At 33.9% G+C, this 18542-nt stretch overlaps 1 protein-coding gene across 1 annotated transcript in view; it reads right to left on the bottom strand.

The window, feature by feature from the left end:
• Positions 1–12993, bottom strand: part of LOC111055301 (26S proteasome non-ATPase regulatory subunit 7) — a 48273-nt gene extending 35280 nt beyond the window's left edge. Inside the window, exons 1-2 of the mRNA XM_022342473.2 lie at positions 12258–12993; positions 2552–2644 (exon numbers count right to left, since the gene is read on the bottom strand). Of these exons, the coding sequence (XP_022198165.1) occupies positions 2552–2644; positions 12258–12426 (262 nt within the window). The 5' untranslated portion in view covers positions 12427–12993. The remainder of the gene's footprint in view (positions 1–2551; positions 2645–12257) is intronic.
• Between the last annotated feature and the right edge of the window lie 5549 nt (positions 12994–18542).

Below are 18542 nucleotides of genomic sequence, written 5' to 3'. Positions count from 1 at the left end.
TATATATATATATTACATTTGAGTGTTTCGCGGATGGATATATTATATGTAAAAGAATTAACCGGGTACATCTTTTTGTTTTGACTTACTTGAGTCTGACGTTTCGTCGCCATCGCAGACGACATCTTCTGAGGGTGGCGTCGAGATCCACACTGAGTCCTAGGTATTCTTTTGGGGTCGAAGAGCATACCTCCTACCCCCTCCCTCCACTTGCTTGGGCTGGTGCTGTTGGGTGAGTGAAATTCCAGGAATGTTGTCTTGTTTTGGTGACAATGGTGCTGTAGCGGGTTTCATTGTACTAGGTACTGGGCGTTTGGTATTCGAAATTAACTTCCATAAGGGAGACACGTTGAGGCTGTCGTCTCTTTTATTTAGAGAGCCTTGCTTTTCGATTTCCAACGCCTCTCTCACAATCCTGACTTGAAAATCTCGAATGCTGGCTATTTGTTTGGAATTCATGAAATTTATTTTATGACCAGTATTTTTCACATGATTATATAGGGCTGAGGTTGATTGTTGATTTTTTTATGCTTAATTTATGTTCATCTATTCTAGCAGAGATGCTCCTATTTGTTTGGCCTACATATTGCTTGTCACAGTTCAGGCAGGGGATACTGTAGACTCCTTGGTTTCCTAGCTCTAGTCTGTTGATGGGTTTTTTTAAGATTTGGGAAATGAGTAGATGGGGTTTGAATAATGGTTTGATTTTGTGGGTTTTTAATACTCTTCCAATTCTGTCTGTGGTGCCCTTGATGTATGGGAGGAGTGCTGTTTTTTCAAAAGATTCTTCTTTTTCTTGTTGATTCCCTTTTTTAAGTGGAGACAGTTTATTTACTATTGATTTTTGAATGATTGTAGTTGGGTAGCCATTAGATCTGAGAATGTTAGTCACTGTCTTTATTTCTTCTTCTCGCCTTTTTTCATTGGTGAGATGAAGAGATCTGAAGATTAAGCTGTTTATAGCTGAGGAGGATTGAGCCGGGTGGTGGTGTGATTGGAAATGTAAGTACCTGTTAGTGTGGGTGGGCTTTCTGTATACTGAATAGTTCAAACTTCCAACGGTTTGTCTCGTCAATCAACCCAAGTTTTCAATTTGTCATGATCCAGTTGTTGTATGGAAGCAGCTGAACATTTCTTTTGAAAGAGAAATTAGAAGATAGGTATGATTGGGAATCCCATTAGAATAATAAGAATAGGTTTCCCGTCGACCCAAATTTCGTCCACCATTTTTGAGTCGCCATTTTGAATCCAACTTCATTTTTTTAAATTGGAAGGTGGTCATATTATATATGATCTCGATACAGGATTTCAAGATAAAATATGGTGAAAACCGCACATCGATATCTCAAACCTTTCAAAAGTAATTCTAATTCAAAGATACTGATATATAATCCATCTATCAATCATCTTCTATGCTATAATGAAGGAAAGAACTGGCTTATACACGAATACACCTGTAAAGGATGGGAAAATTATGTTTGACGCATCATCACGTCTGAACTACTGGACTGATTTACTTGAGATGTTGAATGTAAATTCTTAATCCACCGAGGATTCTTAAAGGCCTATTTTCAATTCTTCTAGATTTCATCATGTCAAGTTTTCAGTTTGTTAAGTTTTAAAATATACCCTTGCGAAGCACGGGTTACCAGCTAGTTAATAATATAATTATTGTGTAGGGTAAAAAGTGGTAGATTCGCCTAATTTTGAAAAAATAAATTTTTTGAAAATTCATAGCTCCAGAACCAAAACTGGTAGGAGTCCTGCGTGACCACCCAATTTATTGGAAATTGTATTCTCTTGTAAAGAATTATTTTTCTCGAGCTGAAGGTTTTCAAAATTAAATGGAAAAATTGAGAAAAGTCCGAAATTTTTGGGTTTTTTAAATGAACCTTGTACAATAATAGGAATTTGATTTTTTTGTTGGGAAGGCTTGAAAAGGTATTATAATGAAAAATTTGTATTTTGGCTTCAGGTCATGATTTTCTATTTTTGGGTGTATTCCCCCTCCCCCTCTACTAAATTTGAAAATTCATAAGGAATCCTATTCAGAATTGATTGTTCTTTCACGAGATGTGTGGTTTTTCATCATTTCTAGAAAAAGATTCAAGTTGTATAGGGTAAAAGTGGTGCTTGCATAATTTTGAAAAACCCTTAAAAAGTACCCCTTTTTTAAAAAATTGGTAGCTCTGGAACCAAAAATGGTAGAGTCCTGCGCAACCACTCAATTTATTGGAAATTTTATTCTCTTTAATTTTGTCGAAAGTGATTGTTCTTGAGAAACTCAAAATTTCGAGATTAGATAAAAAATTGAAAAAAGTCCGAAATTTTGGGGGTTTTTGGGGTGAAGCCGCCCTCTGGCGTATCAGAAAATTTCATATTCAAATTCAACGCCCCAAAATTCATAGAGAACCGTCGAAAAATTCTTTCAGAAAAACGACCATTTGACTGGACTATAAGTAACACAAATTTACCCAAGTCAATAAGTAAAAATAAGTCAAGTTGATGATTGTTACTTTACTTACTTGAAACATTTTTAGTAAACACTCACCATTAACTTTCTTGAACATCCCGAACATGTTTTCCAAGTAATCATGGTCTAAGAACCAAACATTCTTTTCTTTGTCGTCCTCATCAAATGGAACTGGAAAAAGAAATCATTCATTGTAAAAGAGTAGGAATATTAAAAATAGGAGGATTTACAACAAAACAAATGCTGACATTCACAACTTAATTAACATTATGACAAAGATAAAAGCAATCATAATTTAGAACACATTTTTAGAAACGTTATTAATAATAATTATTGTAACTAAGGTTGTCAGATTTTATTTTTATTTCCATCTTTCTGATTGTAGGACTTCTGGTCCTATGATGAAGTGCATCTAACGGGTGATTCTCATAGAACATAATCTCATGAACTTATGTCATTGTGCGAAATATCAATGTGAGGACGATGTAGTTGGTGATGATGATTGAAGCTAAAAATTAGGTGTTTTTCACAATACAAGGAGCATTGTTGTCAGGTGTACCTGGAAATCTATATGAAATAATGCGCTCTACCTGATATCAGATTGTAGAGCATAAAAATACGCTCAGAGGGATTTTGAATTATACATCTAAATGGTAAAAATCGGAAGATATTGTTGATCAAAAACTAAAATTCATCATAATTGATTTTTTTCTTCAAATTTTACTCATTTTTTAAAAATCATAACTCAGTACACATTAGAGATAGAGAGTTCCAAATGATTTCATTTTATTCAGAATTTTATGATCTAAAAAAAAGGCGAAAGCAAATGTTTCTGTCCGATTACGAGATTTGGCAGAAATAGCTGAAAACTGGAAAATGAGCCGAAAATACGATGTTTTTGGCCACTCTGTATCTAGCACAAGGACATTTTGCATGAAGAAATTGGTTCTGGACTTCTCTTATGTACCCAAATAAAATATTAAAAAATCAGAACTACAATATAAATTGCAAGCACACCCCCTTTTTTATGTCTATATTGACTGGACTAAAAGAGGAAGACAAAATAAAGCGTGCTAGCATATTTTTATACCATTTGATTCAATTTTAATATTAGAAATAGCTGTTTCAAAACTAAGCTTAAGCACTAGTTTAGTCCAGGCGCTGGCTTACATTGAGCATACATGAGAGAGGCAGAGAATTTGACTTCGGATTATTGTTAGGGGGTCTGAATAAAATGAAATCATTTGGAACTCTCTATCTCTAATGAGTAGACTACTGAGCTATGATTTTTAAAAAATGAGTAAAATTTGAAGAAAAAAATCAATTTTGATGAATTTTAGTTTTTGATCAACAATATCTTCCTATTTTTACCATTTAGATGTATAATTCAAAATCCCTCTGAGCGTATTTTTATGCTCTACAATCTGAGATCAGGTAGAGCGCATTATTTCATATAGATTTCCAGGTACACCTGACAACAATGCTCCTTGTATTGTGAAAAACACCTAATTTTTAGCTTCAATCATCATCACCAACTACATCGTCCTCACATTGATATTTCGCACAATGACATAAGTTCATGAGATTATGTTCTATGAGAATCACCCGTTAGATGCACTTCATTTCAGTATTTTCTATTGGAGATGCGCGCTTAAGGATACCTCAAGGATCAATATAAACACTTATAACTTTTGACACAATGTTCAGATTTCATCGTACTACACTTCATTCTTCTCGGCTCGTCAAGGCGGTTCAAAATCATGCATCATAAGTCGAATTCGGTCGAAAAATTGGAAATCTATTGTTGAGTGTACTTTAGCCCACATTCCAATAAACAAAAAATGACCAATTTCTATATTCAAAGCTGCATGTCTTGTGAAATACTTCTGATAAAATTTCCAAATCCAGTAAGTATGTGAAAATTGTCCCCCTCTACCCACTCCAATAAATAATACTTTCGATTCCAATACAATTCGAAAGTCACAGAAGATTTTTAAAATGGCGATTTCAGTTTTTACATTTTTTCGTGATCAAGAGTTGTTAAAACGAGTCTGATACATCATAGAAACTCACGATTGGTACCAAATTGTAAATAAATTCATCCTCTAAGAGCTCAGTTGCCTAAAATCCTTCTTGAATCATTTTTCCTATCATAGAACTGCCAAAACCGTTAATATAAGTAAAATATCTACAATTTCTGGATTTTTTTCAACAATCATATCTCACTTTACGAACATATTTTTTCATAAATCGTTCAGAGCAGATAAAAGAGAAAATTCTATTGTACATTTCAAGATCAAGTGATGATTTTTATAATAAGGGGTTACCGAGATACATAGCCATTGATGAGATACATTGGCCATTTTTTGTGTATCGGAATATGGGCTTAAGTACACGCAACAATAAATTTTTCATTTTTCGACCGAATTTGACTTATGATGCATGATTTTGAACCGCCTTGACGAGCCGAGAATAATGAAGTGTAGTACGATGAAATCTGAGCATTGTGTCATTGCGCGCCTCTCCAATAGAAAATACTGAAATGAAGTGCATCTAACGGGTGATTCTCATAGAACATAATCTCATGAACTTATGTCATTGTGCGAAATATCAATGTGAGAACGATGTAGTTGGTGATGATGATTGAAGCTAAAAATTAGGTGTTTTTCACAATACAAGGAGCATTGATGTCAGGTGTACCTGGAAATCTATATGAGATAGAGCACTCTATCTGATCTCATATTGTAGAGAACAAAAATACGCCCAGAGGGATTTTGAATTATACATCTAAATGGAAACAATCGGAAGATATTATTGATCAAAAACTATAATTCATCAAAATTGATTTTTTCTTCAAATTTCACTCATTTTTGAAAAATCATAACTCAGTACTCATTGCAGATAGAGAGTTCCGAATGATTTCATTTTATTCAGAATTTTATAATCTAAAAAGAAGGCGAGAGCAAATGTTTCTGTCTGATTACGAGATTTGGCAGAAATAGCTGAAAACTAGAAAATGAGCCGAAAATACGATGTTTTTGAGATGGGCCACTCTGTATCTAGCACAAGGAAATTTTGCATGAAGAAAATATTGGTTCTGGACTTCTCTTATGTACCCAAATAAAATATTAAAAAATCAGAACTACAATATAAATTGCAAGCACACCCCCTTTTTTATGTCTATATTGACTGGACTAAAAGAGGAAGACAAAATAAAGCGTGCTAGCATATTTTTATACCATTTGATTCAATTTTAATATTAGAAATAGCTGTTTCAAAACTAACCTTATTTTGAAGAAAGGACGATTCTAAATTATAATTAGGCTTATTTGTATCAACTATTATTAAAGATATAGGACTCAATTTTTTTTATGAAAGAAGAAAAAATATGTGTGGGTAACTGAATAACAATTTTAATCTATGAATTTTAATATTATTAATATTAATAGCAAATATTGAATTTTGTCTAACATTTTACTAGCACCATTGAGTTGTAGAGTTATAGAGTTGCTGCTCTATTCTCTAAAGGTCACAAATTTGAAGCATGCTAAATAGAGTTGTCATCGGTTTTTGAAATTGCTCAATAAGAAAGATTCCGATTTCAACTTGTTCAATTAATGATTCAAGAGTTCAATATTCATTTTATTGTTTTTTTATTATTATTGTTTTACAAACTTCAATGATATATTTAAATTCTAATTCTAAATTTTTTCCTATAATTGGAATGCTTTTTTTTGAAAAAATTGGTAACCCCAATGGGTACTAAATTTGTATAGTCTCATCTAGGTATTAATAATAATTGAAGTTTATTTATTTATTCAATCATTCAGAATTATACAACTTACAGAAAAGTAGCACAGGCTAACTTAAGCTTAGAATGGTTCTAATTATAATTTTCACTATCTTCAATTTTTTCAAAAAAAAATCCAATTATGGGAAAAAAATATTTTGAATTAGAATTCAAATATATCAGATTTGTAAAAAAAATTCTAATTCCACCAAAGAGCTAACCATTGATTACTGCTGACCACATTTTTCCTGTATTTAATGCTATTGATGAAGTTGATAGGAAATCTGGAAAATATCAAAAATGTGCCAGTTATTGCCTGAAAAATGTTGAGAATATTTTTATATGGAGCTAACCATTACTGCTGACCACATTTTCTCCTGTATCTAATGCTATTGATAAAACCCTATCCACCAAAGTTTCATGTGACTATCAAACCTTAAGTGATGAAGACTGAGCAAGCCTAAGGGTTGCTCAGTCATTATCTGGTAAGGCTTTGTTATATTGGGGTGGACTATGCTTGGTTAGAGGAGAGTTCAAAGGTTGGGCTGGGCTGCATTTGATAGTTTGAGTCAGACTTTGTTGGGTTGAGGATAATAAAAAACTCAGGTTACGAAGGTTTGGGTTAAAAAAGGTTAGGTAAGGTAAGGAGAGCTTTGGTTAGGGGAGTTTGGGTTAGAAAACTTTTGCATAGAAAGGATTTGGCGAGGAAGTCTTAGCTTAGAAACGCTTAGGTTAGGAAAATCTTAGGTTAGGAAAAGCTTAGGTTAAGAGAAACTTAGGTTAGAAAACTGTTGGGTTAGGAAAAGCTTAGGTTAGAGAAAGCTTAGGTTAGGAAAAGCTTAGGTAGGGAAAAAATTAGGTTGGGAAAAGCTAAGGTTAGGAAAATCTAAGGTTAGGGAAAGCTTATGTTAGGAAAAGATAACGTTGAGAAAAGCTCAGGTTAGGAGAAGCTAAGGTTCGGAAAAGCTTTGGTTAGGAAAAGCTTAGGTTGAGAAAAACTTAGGTTACGAAAAAGCTTAGGTTGGGAAAAGCTTAGGTTAGGAGAATCTAAGGTTAGTTAAAGCTTGGGTTTGGGAAAGCTTAGGTTAGGAAAAGCTTTGGTTAGGGAAATGTTTTAGTTCATAAAAGCTTGGGTTAAGAAAAGCTTTGAGTTAGGAAAAACTTAGGTTAGGAGAAGCTAAGGTTAGGAAAATCTTAGGTTAGGAAAAGCTTAGGTTAGGAAAAGCTTAGGTTAGGAAAAGCTTAGGTTAGAAAAAGCTTAGGTTGTGAAAAGCTTAGGTTAGGAAAAGCATTGGTTAGGAAAAGTTAAGGTTAGGGAAAGCTTAGGTTAGGAGAAGCTAAGGTTACATAAAGCTTAGGTTGGGAAAAGCTTTATTAGGGAAAGCTTTGGTTAGTGGAAGCTTAGGTTGGGAAAAGCTTTAGGTTAGGAAAAGCTTTGGTTAGGGAAAGCTTTGGTTGGTGAAAGCTTTGAGTTGGGAGAAACTTAGGTTAGGAAAAGTTAAGGTTAGGGAAAGCTTAGGTTAGGAAAAGCTTTGGTTAGGGAAAGCTTTGGTTAGTGAAAGCTTAGGTTAGGAAAAGCTTTAGGTTAGGAAAAACTTAAGTTAGGAAAAGCTTTAGGTTAGGAAAAACTTAAGTTAGGAGAAGCTAAGGTTAGGAGAAGCTTAGGTTAGAAAAATATCAGATTAGAAAAAGCTTAGTTCAGGAGAGATTTGGTCTTGGCCCAGGCTCAGTAAGCTTTGTTCGGACTTGTTCAGGTTAGTAATTATTTTGACTTGATTCAAGAGCTGATTCAATTGAAATTTATCATTGTCATAAGAAAATGTGATCAAAAGTAAAGGTTTGTACATTGTTCACCACTTCTTCAACTCCTAGTTCTTAAGTCTCCTAGTCTTCCTATACTCCAAGAGTTCTTATCTCTACTATTGAAAAATATCTTTATCTAAACTCTTGAATCCTATCTCAATGTTCAATTATTCTATTCAATCATCTTAATTACTATAAATGTAAATGACTTAAACCTCACATAAATTGACCTGAACATAATTGTTTTTTTAATGTTTAATTTAGTATTTTAGGATAAAATTTATATTACCGACACCTATTTTTTCTTCCTGTTCAATTTGAAAAAAAAATTATTGATATCTTCAAAAATAGTTGAGATACAATTGTGCAATACAATATTGTGAGATACAATAGTTAGTCACATATACCAAAAATTACCAATTTCTGATGTGTTCCAGGTCAGCTTTAGAAACTCTAATGTTAAATTAATGAAAAATCCCCAGAATAATATCTAATTTCTATTTAATTCATTGTTTAATCAATTAAATTGTATTCCAATGTCCATGCTTGCCTGCAGTTACCTGTACTCTTCAATAATTTTCGAAGAAGTTGAATTGATGCCAACATTCATTCAAGCAATCGCTTATTTTGAAATCTATTCGGCCATATATGAGTCAGCTGTGCTATTGGCTTCATTATTCACAGTTCATTCTTCATTGTTAACATAACCTCATTCTTCATTGTTGAGTCTCACTTCAGAAATTCAAACTGTTTTTTTTTTTTTTAATGTTTTAGTCTTTCAAAATAAAATTCATAGAAGCAACACCTATTTTTCCTTCTTCTTTCATCAGAAAAAAATTAAGTTGATACCTTCAAAAATGGTTGAGATACTAATATACTGTATTTAGAATCATCCTTTCTTCAAAATAAGGTTAGTTTTGAAACAGCTATTTAAAATATTAGAATCGAACTAAATTGGGCTGCTCTTTAGTATATGGGCCACGGAATCTAGCATTGAGACCTACATAGACCGATAGAGGAGATCAAGACGAGATCAACCATGTAGCCTATAACATTGTTGTCGATTTCCAAGGATTAGCTGAAAAAACATGGTGGAAAGTTCAAAATTTTTATATCAATTTTTATTTGTTATAATTTTTTTATGGCTACAATTTGTTTTAGACTAGTGCAGTCTTATGTAAAATTTGATTAGGAATTCAATGAAACTAATTTCAGGTTTGTAGCTTCAGTAGTTTTTGAGATATTGCAAAAAATGTGCGAAAAAGTGCAAATTTTTTGTTAAAAGAGGTGAACCTCTGTATTCATGGTTATTCATGGTGATTAAAATACCTTTAAACTATTGGATTTAGTAGAATGTTAAATTCTTAAAAAAAAATGTTCAGTCACTTGATTGCCTAAACTCAAAATCGTTCGAGATATTTGGGAAAATAAAAATATTGTAACTCCATTTTTTGCTACCTAGGAAAAACATAGGTTAGGAAAAGCTTAGATTGAGGAAAGCTTAGGTTAGGAGGAGCTTGGATCAGGAAAACCTTGGGTTAGGAGAAGCTTAAATTGGGGAAATCTTTAGGAAAAAAGCTTAAGTTGAGAAAAGCTTAAGTTGGGGAAAAGCTAAGGTTGGAAAAATCTTAGGTTGGGGGAGCTGGGTCTGAGAAAAGCTTAAATTAGGGAAAGCTTGAGTTGGGAAAACTTTGATTAAAAAAAACTTAGGTTGGGAAAGGCTTAGATTAGGAAAAAACTAAGATAAGGAAAAGCATAGGTTAGGAAAAAGCTAAGGTTGGGAAAAGCTTGAGTTAGGAAAAGTTTGGATTAGAAAAAGCTTAGGTTTGGAGAAGCTTAGGTTAGGAGAAGCTGGGTCTGAGAAAAGCTTAGGTTGGGGAAAGCTTGGTTTAGGAAAACTTAGATTGGAAAAAGCTTAGGTTAGGAAAAGCTTGGGTTAGGAAAAAGCTAAGGTTAGGAAAAGCATAGGTTAGGAAAGAGCTTAGGTTGGGAAAAGCTTAGATTAGGAAAAGCTTGGGTTAGGAAAAGCTAAGGTTAGGTAAAAGCTGAGGTTGGGAAAAGCTTAGGTTAGGGAAAGCTAGGTTTGAGAAAAGCCTAGGTTATGGAATCTCGGGTTGGGTAGGTAAAGCTTAGGTTCAAGGAAACTGGGTATGAGAAATCTTAGGTTAGGGGAGCTATGTTTAGGAAAACTTAGATTAGAAAAAGCTTAGGTTAGGAAAAGCTTGGGTTAGGAAAAAGCTAAGGTTAGGAAAAGCATAGGTTAGGAAAGAGCTTAGGTTAGGAAAAGCTTAGATTAGGAAAAGCTTAGGTTAGGAAAAATCTCAGGTTGGGAAAAAGCTAAGGCTGGGAAAAGCTTAAGTTAGGGGGAGCTGGGTCTGAGAAAAGCTTAGGTTAGGAAAATCTTAGGTTAGGGGAGCTATGTTTAGGAAAACTTAGATTGGAAAAAAGCTTAGGTTGGGAAAAAGCTTAGGTTAGGAAAAGCTTGGGTTAGGAAAAGCTTGGGTTAGGAAAAGCATAGGTTAGGAAAGAGCTAATGTTAGGAAAAGCTTAGGTTAGGGGAAGCTGGGACTGGGGAAAGCTTGGGTTAGGAAAAGTTCAGATTAGAAAAAGCTTAGGTTTGGAAAAGCTTAGGTTAGGGGAAGCTGGGTCTGATAAAAGCTTAGTTAGGGGAATGCTTGGGTTAGAGAAATGTAGATAAGGAAAAGCTTAGATTGGGAAAACGTAACATTAGGTAAAGCTTAGGTTCAAGGAAACTGGGTATGAGAAATCTTAGGTTAGGGGAGCTATGGTTAGGAAAACTTAGATTAGAAAAAGTTTAGGTTAGGGAAGGCTTAGGTTAGAAATAAAGCTTAGATTAGGAAAAGCCTTGTTTAGGAAGAATCTAAGGTTAGGAAAAGCTTAGATTAGAAAAAAGCTTAGATTAGATTGGGTAAGGCTTAGGTTAGGAAAAGCTAGGTTTGAGAAAAGCCTAGGTTATGGAATCTCGGGTTGGGTAGGTAAAGCTTAGGTTAGGAAAAGTTTAGGTTTGAGGAGGCTGGGTCTGGGATAAACTTAGGTTAGGAAAAGCTTAGGTTAGGGAAAGTTTAGCTTGGATAAAGCTTAGGTTAGGAAAATCTTAGGTTAGGTGAAGCTTGGATTAGGGTAAGCTTAGGTTAGGAAAAACTAGGTTTAGGAAAAGCTTAGGTTAGGGAAAGCTTGGGTCTGGAATAGCTTAGATTAGGAAAAAAGTAAGGTTAGGAAAAGCTTGATTCGATTCAATTATTTTTACAATCTTTTGAAGCTTCTGAATTGCATTAGAAGCTGAATAAAATGTGATGCTCAATATCGGTCTGCACTATGCCTATGCAAACATATTGTGCTCTTCTAAAGCTAAAATACTACATTTTCTTGTATTTTTTTCCTAATATTTAAATAATCTATTAAAGTTTCTAACCTCAAATCTAATTGAATGAATTCCCTGCAAAAATCCCAATGAGATTTAGCCAATTTAGTAGTCACTAAAAGTAGTAAAAAAAATAAATATGAGAATTGTAGAGTATTGAGTGTGCAATTTTTTTTTATTTTCCCAAATATATCGAACAATTTTGAGTTTAGGCTACCAAGTGACTAAAAATTTTTCTTTTAGAATTTATTTTTCTACTAAATCCAAAAGTTTAAAATATCATTCTATTAATCATCATGAAAACAAGTTTACCTCTTTTAAAGCAAAAAAATTTCACTTTTCTGCACATTTTTGCAATATTTCAAAAACTACGACAGTTACAGCCCTGAAATTAGTTTCATTGGATTCCTCGTCAAATTTTACATAAGATTGCACCATTTTAAAACATATTGTAGCCATAAAAAAAATTATAAAAAATAAAATTTGATATAAAAATTTTGAATTTTTCACCATGTTTTTTCAGCCAATTCTTGAAAATCTACAACAATGTTATACATGTTTGATCTCGTCTTGACCTCTTCTATGAATCTATGTAAGTCGCAATGCTAGATTCCGCGGCCCATTTATAGGCTACTAAAGTGCCCTTCTAAATGGTATGAAAATAGGCTAGCGTAGTTTATTTTTTGCTCCTCTTTTATATGAAAAAATTGAGTCACCGGCTAGAATTTTTCCGACATTTATTCATACATCCAAGATTACAATAGTTCAAAAGCAATGAGAGACTGTTTTGGTAAATTGTTTATACAAACCTGCAAAACTGTTTGAAACATCTAATACACCTCCAGGTCTCCAGCATCCCAAAAGAACACCAACAACTCGTTTCTGGTTTTCTATCCTTCCCATCCTATTGAAGTGGTCAACCACACTCAATAAAACTAGAGGATGAACAACAACTTTTGTAGTAGTGACTTCTGGCATTTTGAATGTTTTCCGGTTACACAAATAAAATTGATTTTAAAACTCAATAAAACTTCTCTACATTCACTTGAGACTTTTGTAGAAGTAAACGTTTTTTGCCTCCGTTTTATAAAATTTAAATCATACAGCAACCGCACATTGTTGGTATACACTACCTAACAATTCAATTATTTCTTATTCAAAGAACTATGATCACTATAGAATCACTACCACCATGACTAGCACGAGCACGAGAAGAACGAAAAGAAAACACGAAAACAGAGGAGTGAACTTTCTGATTCTGAACAACAGAGCATAATTATATTGCATGTCATGAAGAATGTACTGCCAACTTGACAGTTGAATAATTCAAATGAAAACTAGAATGAGCATTGTAACGAAAATACATGTTAATTGATTGAAAAAAATTTCTACAAACACTGTACATAATAATAAAGCTTAATAAGTTTGGTCCATCATTTAGGAAACCAATCTGAAAGTTTAACTTTTTGAAAAATTAATTCTGCGTCGTGGAAATTGACCGTAAGTCAACTGCTTGAATATATCAAAAAACACAAACCACTCTCGGTCTCAGGCTATGTACACATGGTAGCGTCGCACCGCGCGGTGCGACGCGCGTCCAAAATTCTGCAGTTGTACACATGCAAGCGTTTTATACGCGGCGTCCACCTCCAGTTTGGCAATGGAAGTTGAAGAGGTAACATGTATGTGGCTTGTGTATCGTAGATATAAAGCGAGAAAACGAAGGCAAAGAAACTTTTGCGTTCACCCTATTTTGACCAATAGATTAACGCATGGTGCTTTTGTGACACTTTACCCTAACCTGAGAAAATACGAACCCAAATTTTTTAACTATTTGCGAATGTCGATTTCATCTTTTGACGAGTTGTTGGAGATCGTAAAAGACGACTTGGCATCAAGTTCTTGTAATCAGGACTCGCCATATCCCATATGACACTTCTTTAAACAATTCTGTGTCAAAATTGTTCATTTCCATGGCTGCACACTGAACAGAGTTGCTGTAAAATCACTACACAAAACAAGTGAACTAGATCAAAACTGGCGTCCGACTGCTCTCATGTGTACAGTCCAACTGACTGTAGTGTACTGGGAACTGCGCTGTCGCCGCGCGGTTCAGGTTGAAAGTCTGGGCGGCGCAGTGCGCGGCGCGTCCAGATTTGAGTGAGCTGTGCATGTGGACGCTGCCATTAGCTCCATTGTATATCGCACCGCGCGGTCGGACGCGCGTCTCAAACCGCGCGGTGCGACGCTACCATGTGTACATAGCCTCAGACAGCACCGTATCACAGTATACATACAGTACGGAAACTTGGCTATATCCTGACGCCAAAATCCGCCATCTTGTTAGGAAGCGCCGCATTGTAATAGTATTGATGGTAGGTTCGGATCACTTCAATGATCCGGATCAATTGATCTCGTTCACTGCCACGAGCCAATCAGAAGACCAGGATTGGAACTTCCCAAGGTCACGTGACGTGTTTAGTATTGGGGTCATGTAAAAAGCATTGGTTAGATGGGCGATTGATTACAAGTTTCCATTCTGTATATTCTGTGACCGTATCGCGCTTGCGTTAGTAACGGTTTTTTCCCTTTCCATCCTGTCAGATCTTTGAATGTAACGTTCTTTGTGATGATGGTTACCGAGCACCGTAACTGGAGCCGTCATTCCATTTTCATATTATTATCCAATGATGATTAAATAAATTCAATATAATAATCAATATATTATCATCATTTCATTCAATAAAAGTAAGAGTACTTTTCAATAATATATTTAATAAAATATAACGGTTGTTATTTAACTAATGTTGAAAAACACTATAACTAAGTCAGCATATTGTCATTTCAAAGCAAAAACCTAACCACCTAACCTCCCCTTTCATATTTTAAACATTAATAAACATGAATCTTTGTAGAAACCCATAATCCCTTCCAGCATATTGCAATTTCAAAGCAAAATCCTAACCCACTAACCTATCTTTTCACCTTTGAAATATCAAAAATCATAATTCTACCTGTACCCTGGCCCTTTCTAGCAATTTTAAAGCAAAAACCTAACCTAGCCTTATGAAACATTATTAAATATAACTTGAAATAACCTAACCCCTAACCCTTCCACATTCAATACTTTGGATTTCAAAGCATAATCCTAATCCCCTAATCTATCCTTTCACCTTTGAAACAACAAAAAACATAACTCTACCTGGAGCCTAGCCCCTTCTAGCATATTGCAATTTCAAAGCAAAACCCTAACCTATCCTTATGAAGCATTATTAAATATAATCTAAATAAAACCTAACACTTAACCCTATTTTGTTGATTAGTTGAATTTCTACATTGTTGATAAACGATGTGGCAACCTTGCAATCCATGAAAGAGATATAGTGAGGTCCACGTTATAATGACAGTATTTGATCAACGTTGGTATTGCTATCCTTTTCTATCATTTGACAAAGCAGATCAGCTACCAGATCGTTATTCAACAATGTAGAAATATAATCTGGTAAGGCAGAGAATCAGCATCGATGTTCTCCTATCCTTTTCCACTGCCATTATAACGTGGACTTCACTATAGACCTTAGGCTCGATGCACATTTGCGGTGCTAGCCAGTTGCGTTTTTACGAGTGGAGCGATTCTCATTGTAGTATGCGGAGATCGCCAACTATGTAGAGAACGCCCATGAATGACGTCACGCGTAAATGACGTCACACCTATCCTATCGTAACTATGATGTCATTTAAGGGTATATCTCTCCCCACAACTCCGCTCACTCCGCTTTCTCCAGACATTCTTTCTCTCTCGACACCATGCTCAAACATTCACTCTCACTCAATCTCTCTCATAGAACACTTTGCTCTGTCAAAGTTTCTTTCTCTTAATAATATACATTCCCTCTTTCTCACACACGTGCTCCGCTCCCTCCGCTCTCTCAGTACACTCTTTCTCTCTCGACACCATGCTTAAATTAATATTCACTCTCACTCGTTATCTCTCATAGAACACCATACACAATAGCGAGTACCTGATGCTCTGTCAACGTCTCTTTCAATCAATCCTATAAACTCCTTTCTCACACAAGCACACACGTCTATACAGTACTTCTCTCTCACATTCTTGTTCACCTACTCTCCCTTACTATCATTGCATAAAATATAATGTAGTGATATTCACTTGACATAGATAAATAATTTTATTATAGAACAACTTTCATTATAGAACAAGAGCTAAATACTCATAATCGATTATATCTGGCTAATTAGGAATGTTATTGAATAATGACTATCCATGTCGTTATTACATCTATATTGATAAACTGTATTGGAAATTGGAATTTCAGTACCTACATAAATCAAATTCTTTTTATTCTTCTCTCTACAAATCTACACTTTGCGATTCTTCTAGAATAATAATTAAACAATATTATTTTTATATATTATACTATTTAATAATAATTAAACAATATTATAAGCTACAAAAGTAGTTTACTTATTAGCTTATAGCTTACTTATTTTATTTACTCACTGTTCACCAGCGTTGGAATACATAATACATAATTATAATCCAATATAATCTAAAATGATAGAATCTAAATTTTTGTCTTCGAATGGATTTCAGTTTTTTTGTGCCATATACAGAAGCCCAGTTTATTATCATCAATAAACCTTGAATAATTATGCTGCTTGAACTAGACTCATAGAATAATTATAATCATAAATATAAATAGTACCAGCATCCAGTTAACCCATACTCTGCGAGGGTATTTTTAAAACACTGAATTTAGATTGAATTCTAGATTGAAATTTAGATTGACTGAAGCTTTAGATTGAATTTAGGTTTTAATATTGAACATAATAATCAATTGTAAATATTTTCAATCAATAGAAAAACCGATTAGATTGGCTCTTTCATCCCACGTATACTTTGTATCACGGAATAAATAAATTTGTTTTTATTACTCATCAATTAACAAACATGATATAGGCATAAAATGTAATCTTCCTCAGTAAATCAAGAATCATCGTACAAAATTTCAAGTGAATCAGTTGAGTAGTTCTCATCGCGATGATGCCTCATTCGTGAATTTCCCATCCCATATGTAAGTAAGCCAATTCTATTCTTTACAATAATTTATTATAGAATTACTATATCTTTCTTAATGAATTAATTTCTACTAGATGTTATGATATTTTTTCACTATAAATAAATTCATTCATTTATTTATTGTCTACTTTCTGTTTATCATTATTCTATATGCATTTTTAAACATCATTCTAGAATGATATTATCATGCTTTATATTGATGCTACAAAATAACGCCAAAGGTACAGGCTTCGTAACGCTCCGTGAACTTGTAGTGCGCAGGTGTCGAAATATTTTAGAAAAATTAAAAAGAAACTTTAAACTTCACGTTGTCAGAATATGTTGTGAAACTTTAACTTTGTACAAGTAATTTTTCCAATAAAACGCATTCAAAAATGCGTACAAAATTTGGAAGAATGTTATAATAAACTATGAATTTAGTATAGCACAGTTTTCACGGGATTCTGATTGTAATAACTTTACAAGATCTTCAATTTGAAAAATTTATTTGGTAAAATCTGAGCTTGTATAAAATTCATTAGAGATCAATACATATTTTCAGTATGTTATGAACAAACTATTACCAGAACTCCAATGCATCTGGATTATGTAAGGGAATTCCCATCAAAAAATGTTCGCCCATATTGTACTTGAAAATGGTTTCCTGAAAACTGATCATTCATTGGTGTTCAGGGGTTGCCACTATTTCTACGTTTTCTAAGTTTTTTTTCGAAATCAATGAACAGAAAATTTTTTAGTACTGTGTATAGGTTGACTGAGGACTAGACAGTGTTGGGAAACAGATAATCAAACTATTATTATGAATAATGGTAATAAGAACAAATAAAACGTTTACTACTGTACCCATCACCATTATCTAATATCATGAATAATCCTAATTAAGCTCCTTTTTCAATGCACCAGCCATTTTAATTCGTACCCAAAACCGCTAACCGTACACACTGGTTTATTACAACTGAATATCTATACTTGGCTGTGAATCAATAATATCAATCATAATATTTTAGTATGCAGTACAAATTATGCAGGGCTCAAATCGCCAGAAAAATCTGATATTAAAAAAAATCACGAGAACAGTCGTCCTGTACGATATTATCCACGCCTAAGCTTCTGAGGTTTCAGTCTTTGTCACATAAAAATCAAATTTATTTATTGGAAAAAATAGAACAATATAAATTCAAGTTTCTGTGAAATAATTGCAACAGATGAAAACGATTCAATTCCATTTTTTCTTTATCTTTACTCTTATTATCAGTTGAGGGTTGAAGACATAGCCAGGATTTATGTATTGCTGTGGGAGGGGCCAGAAGTGAAATATTCAATATTCAATAATTAGGCTAATGATTACCTACATAGGTTGGTATTCACCAAATACAATTTATATCAAAAACACAGTCACGTAAGAACAATATAGACCTTATTTGTAAATCAGATTTTATAATTCATGACTATTATTATATTAAGGTGAGCTACATCATACATATATCAGTTTATCTCAGGTATGCAGCATATTCTTGACAGAGGAACATTCAAGAGTGAGAACTGTTCATTGTGGATGTGCGTACAGGCTTATGCACCACGAACATGCGTATTTCTCTTTTCATCAGCTAATATTATGCCTATTATATCTGTATTTTACTGTTTCTGTACAAATGCAGAAGATATAGAGCTGATGAAAAGCGAAATATGCATGTTTGTGGCGCGTAAGTCTCTATGCACCTTTAGAAAGAGGGGTTGTAGATTTCTGAAACCTGGCTGAAGTTATACACTTATCAATTTATAAACTTTATAAGAACCCAAGATTTGAAATCTAACTTTTAGGCTGGTCACATATTGACACGCGACGTGACATGATTTGACCCCATTCTGCTATATGAGTTAACATCATAGTGATGCGGCCTGAGAAATCATGCCTTAGAGCAAAAATGTCAGTAGACCTCAAAATAGCTTTATAGGTTGGAAATCATGATTTTGAGATTGTCATGCCATCTGT

The sequence above is a fragment of the Nilaparvata lugens genome, chromosome 3 (assembly GCF_014356525.2).
Source record: "Nilaparvata lugens isolate BPH chromosome 3, ASM1435652v1, whole genome shotgun sequence".
In the NCBI taxonomy this organism is placed as follows: Eukaryota; Metazoa; Arthropoda; class Insecta; order Hemiptera; family Delphacidae; genus Nilaparvata; species Nilaparvata lugens.
Note: the sequence above shows the minus strand (reverse complement) of the source record. Positions and strands in the feature narration are given on the sequence as shown.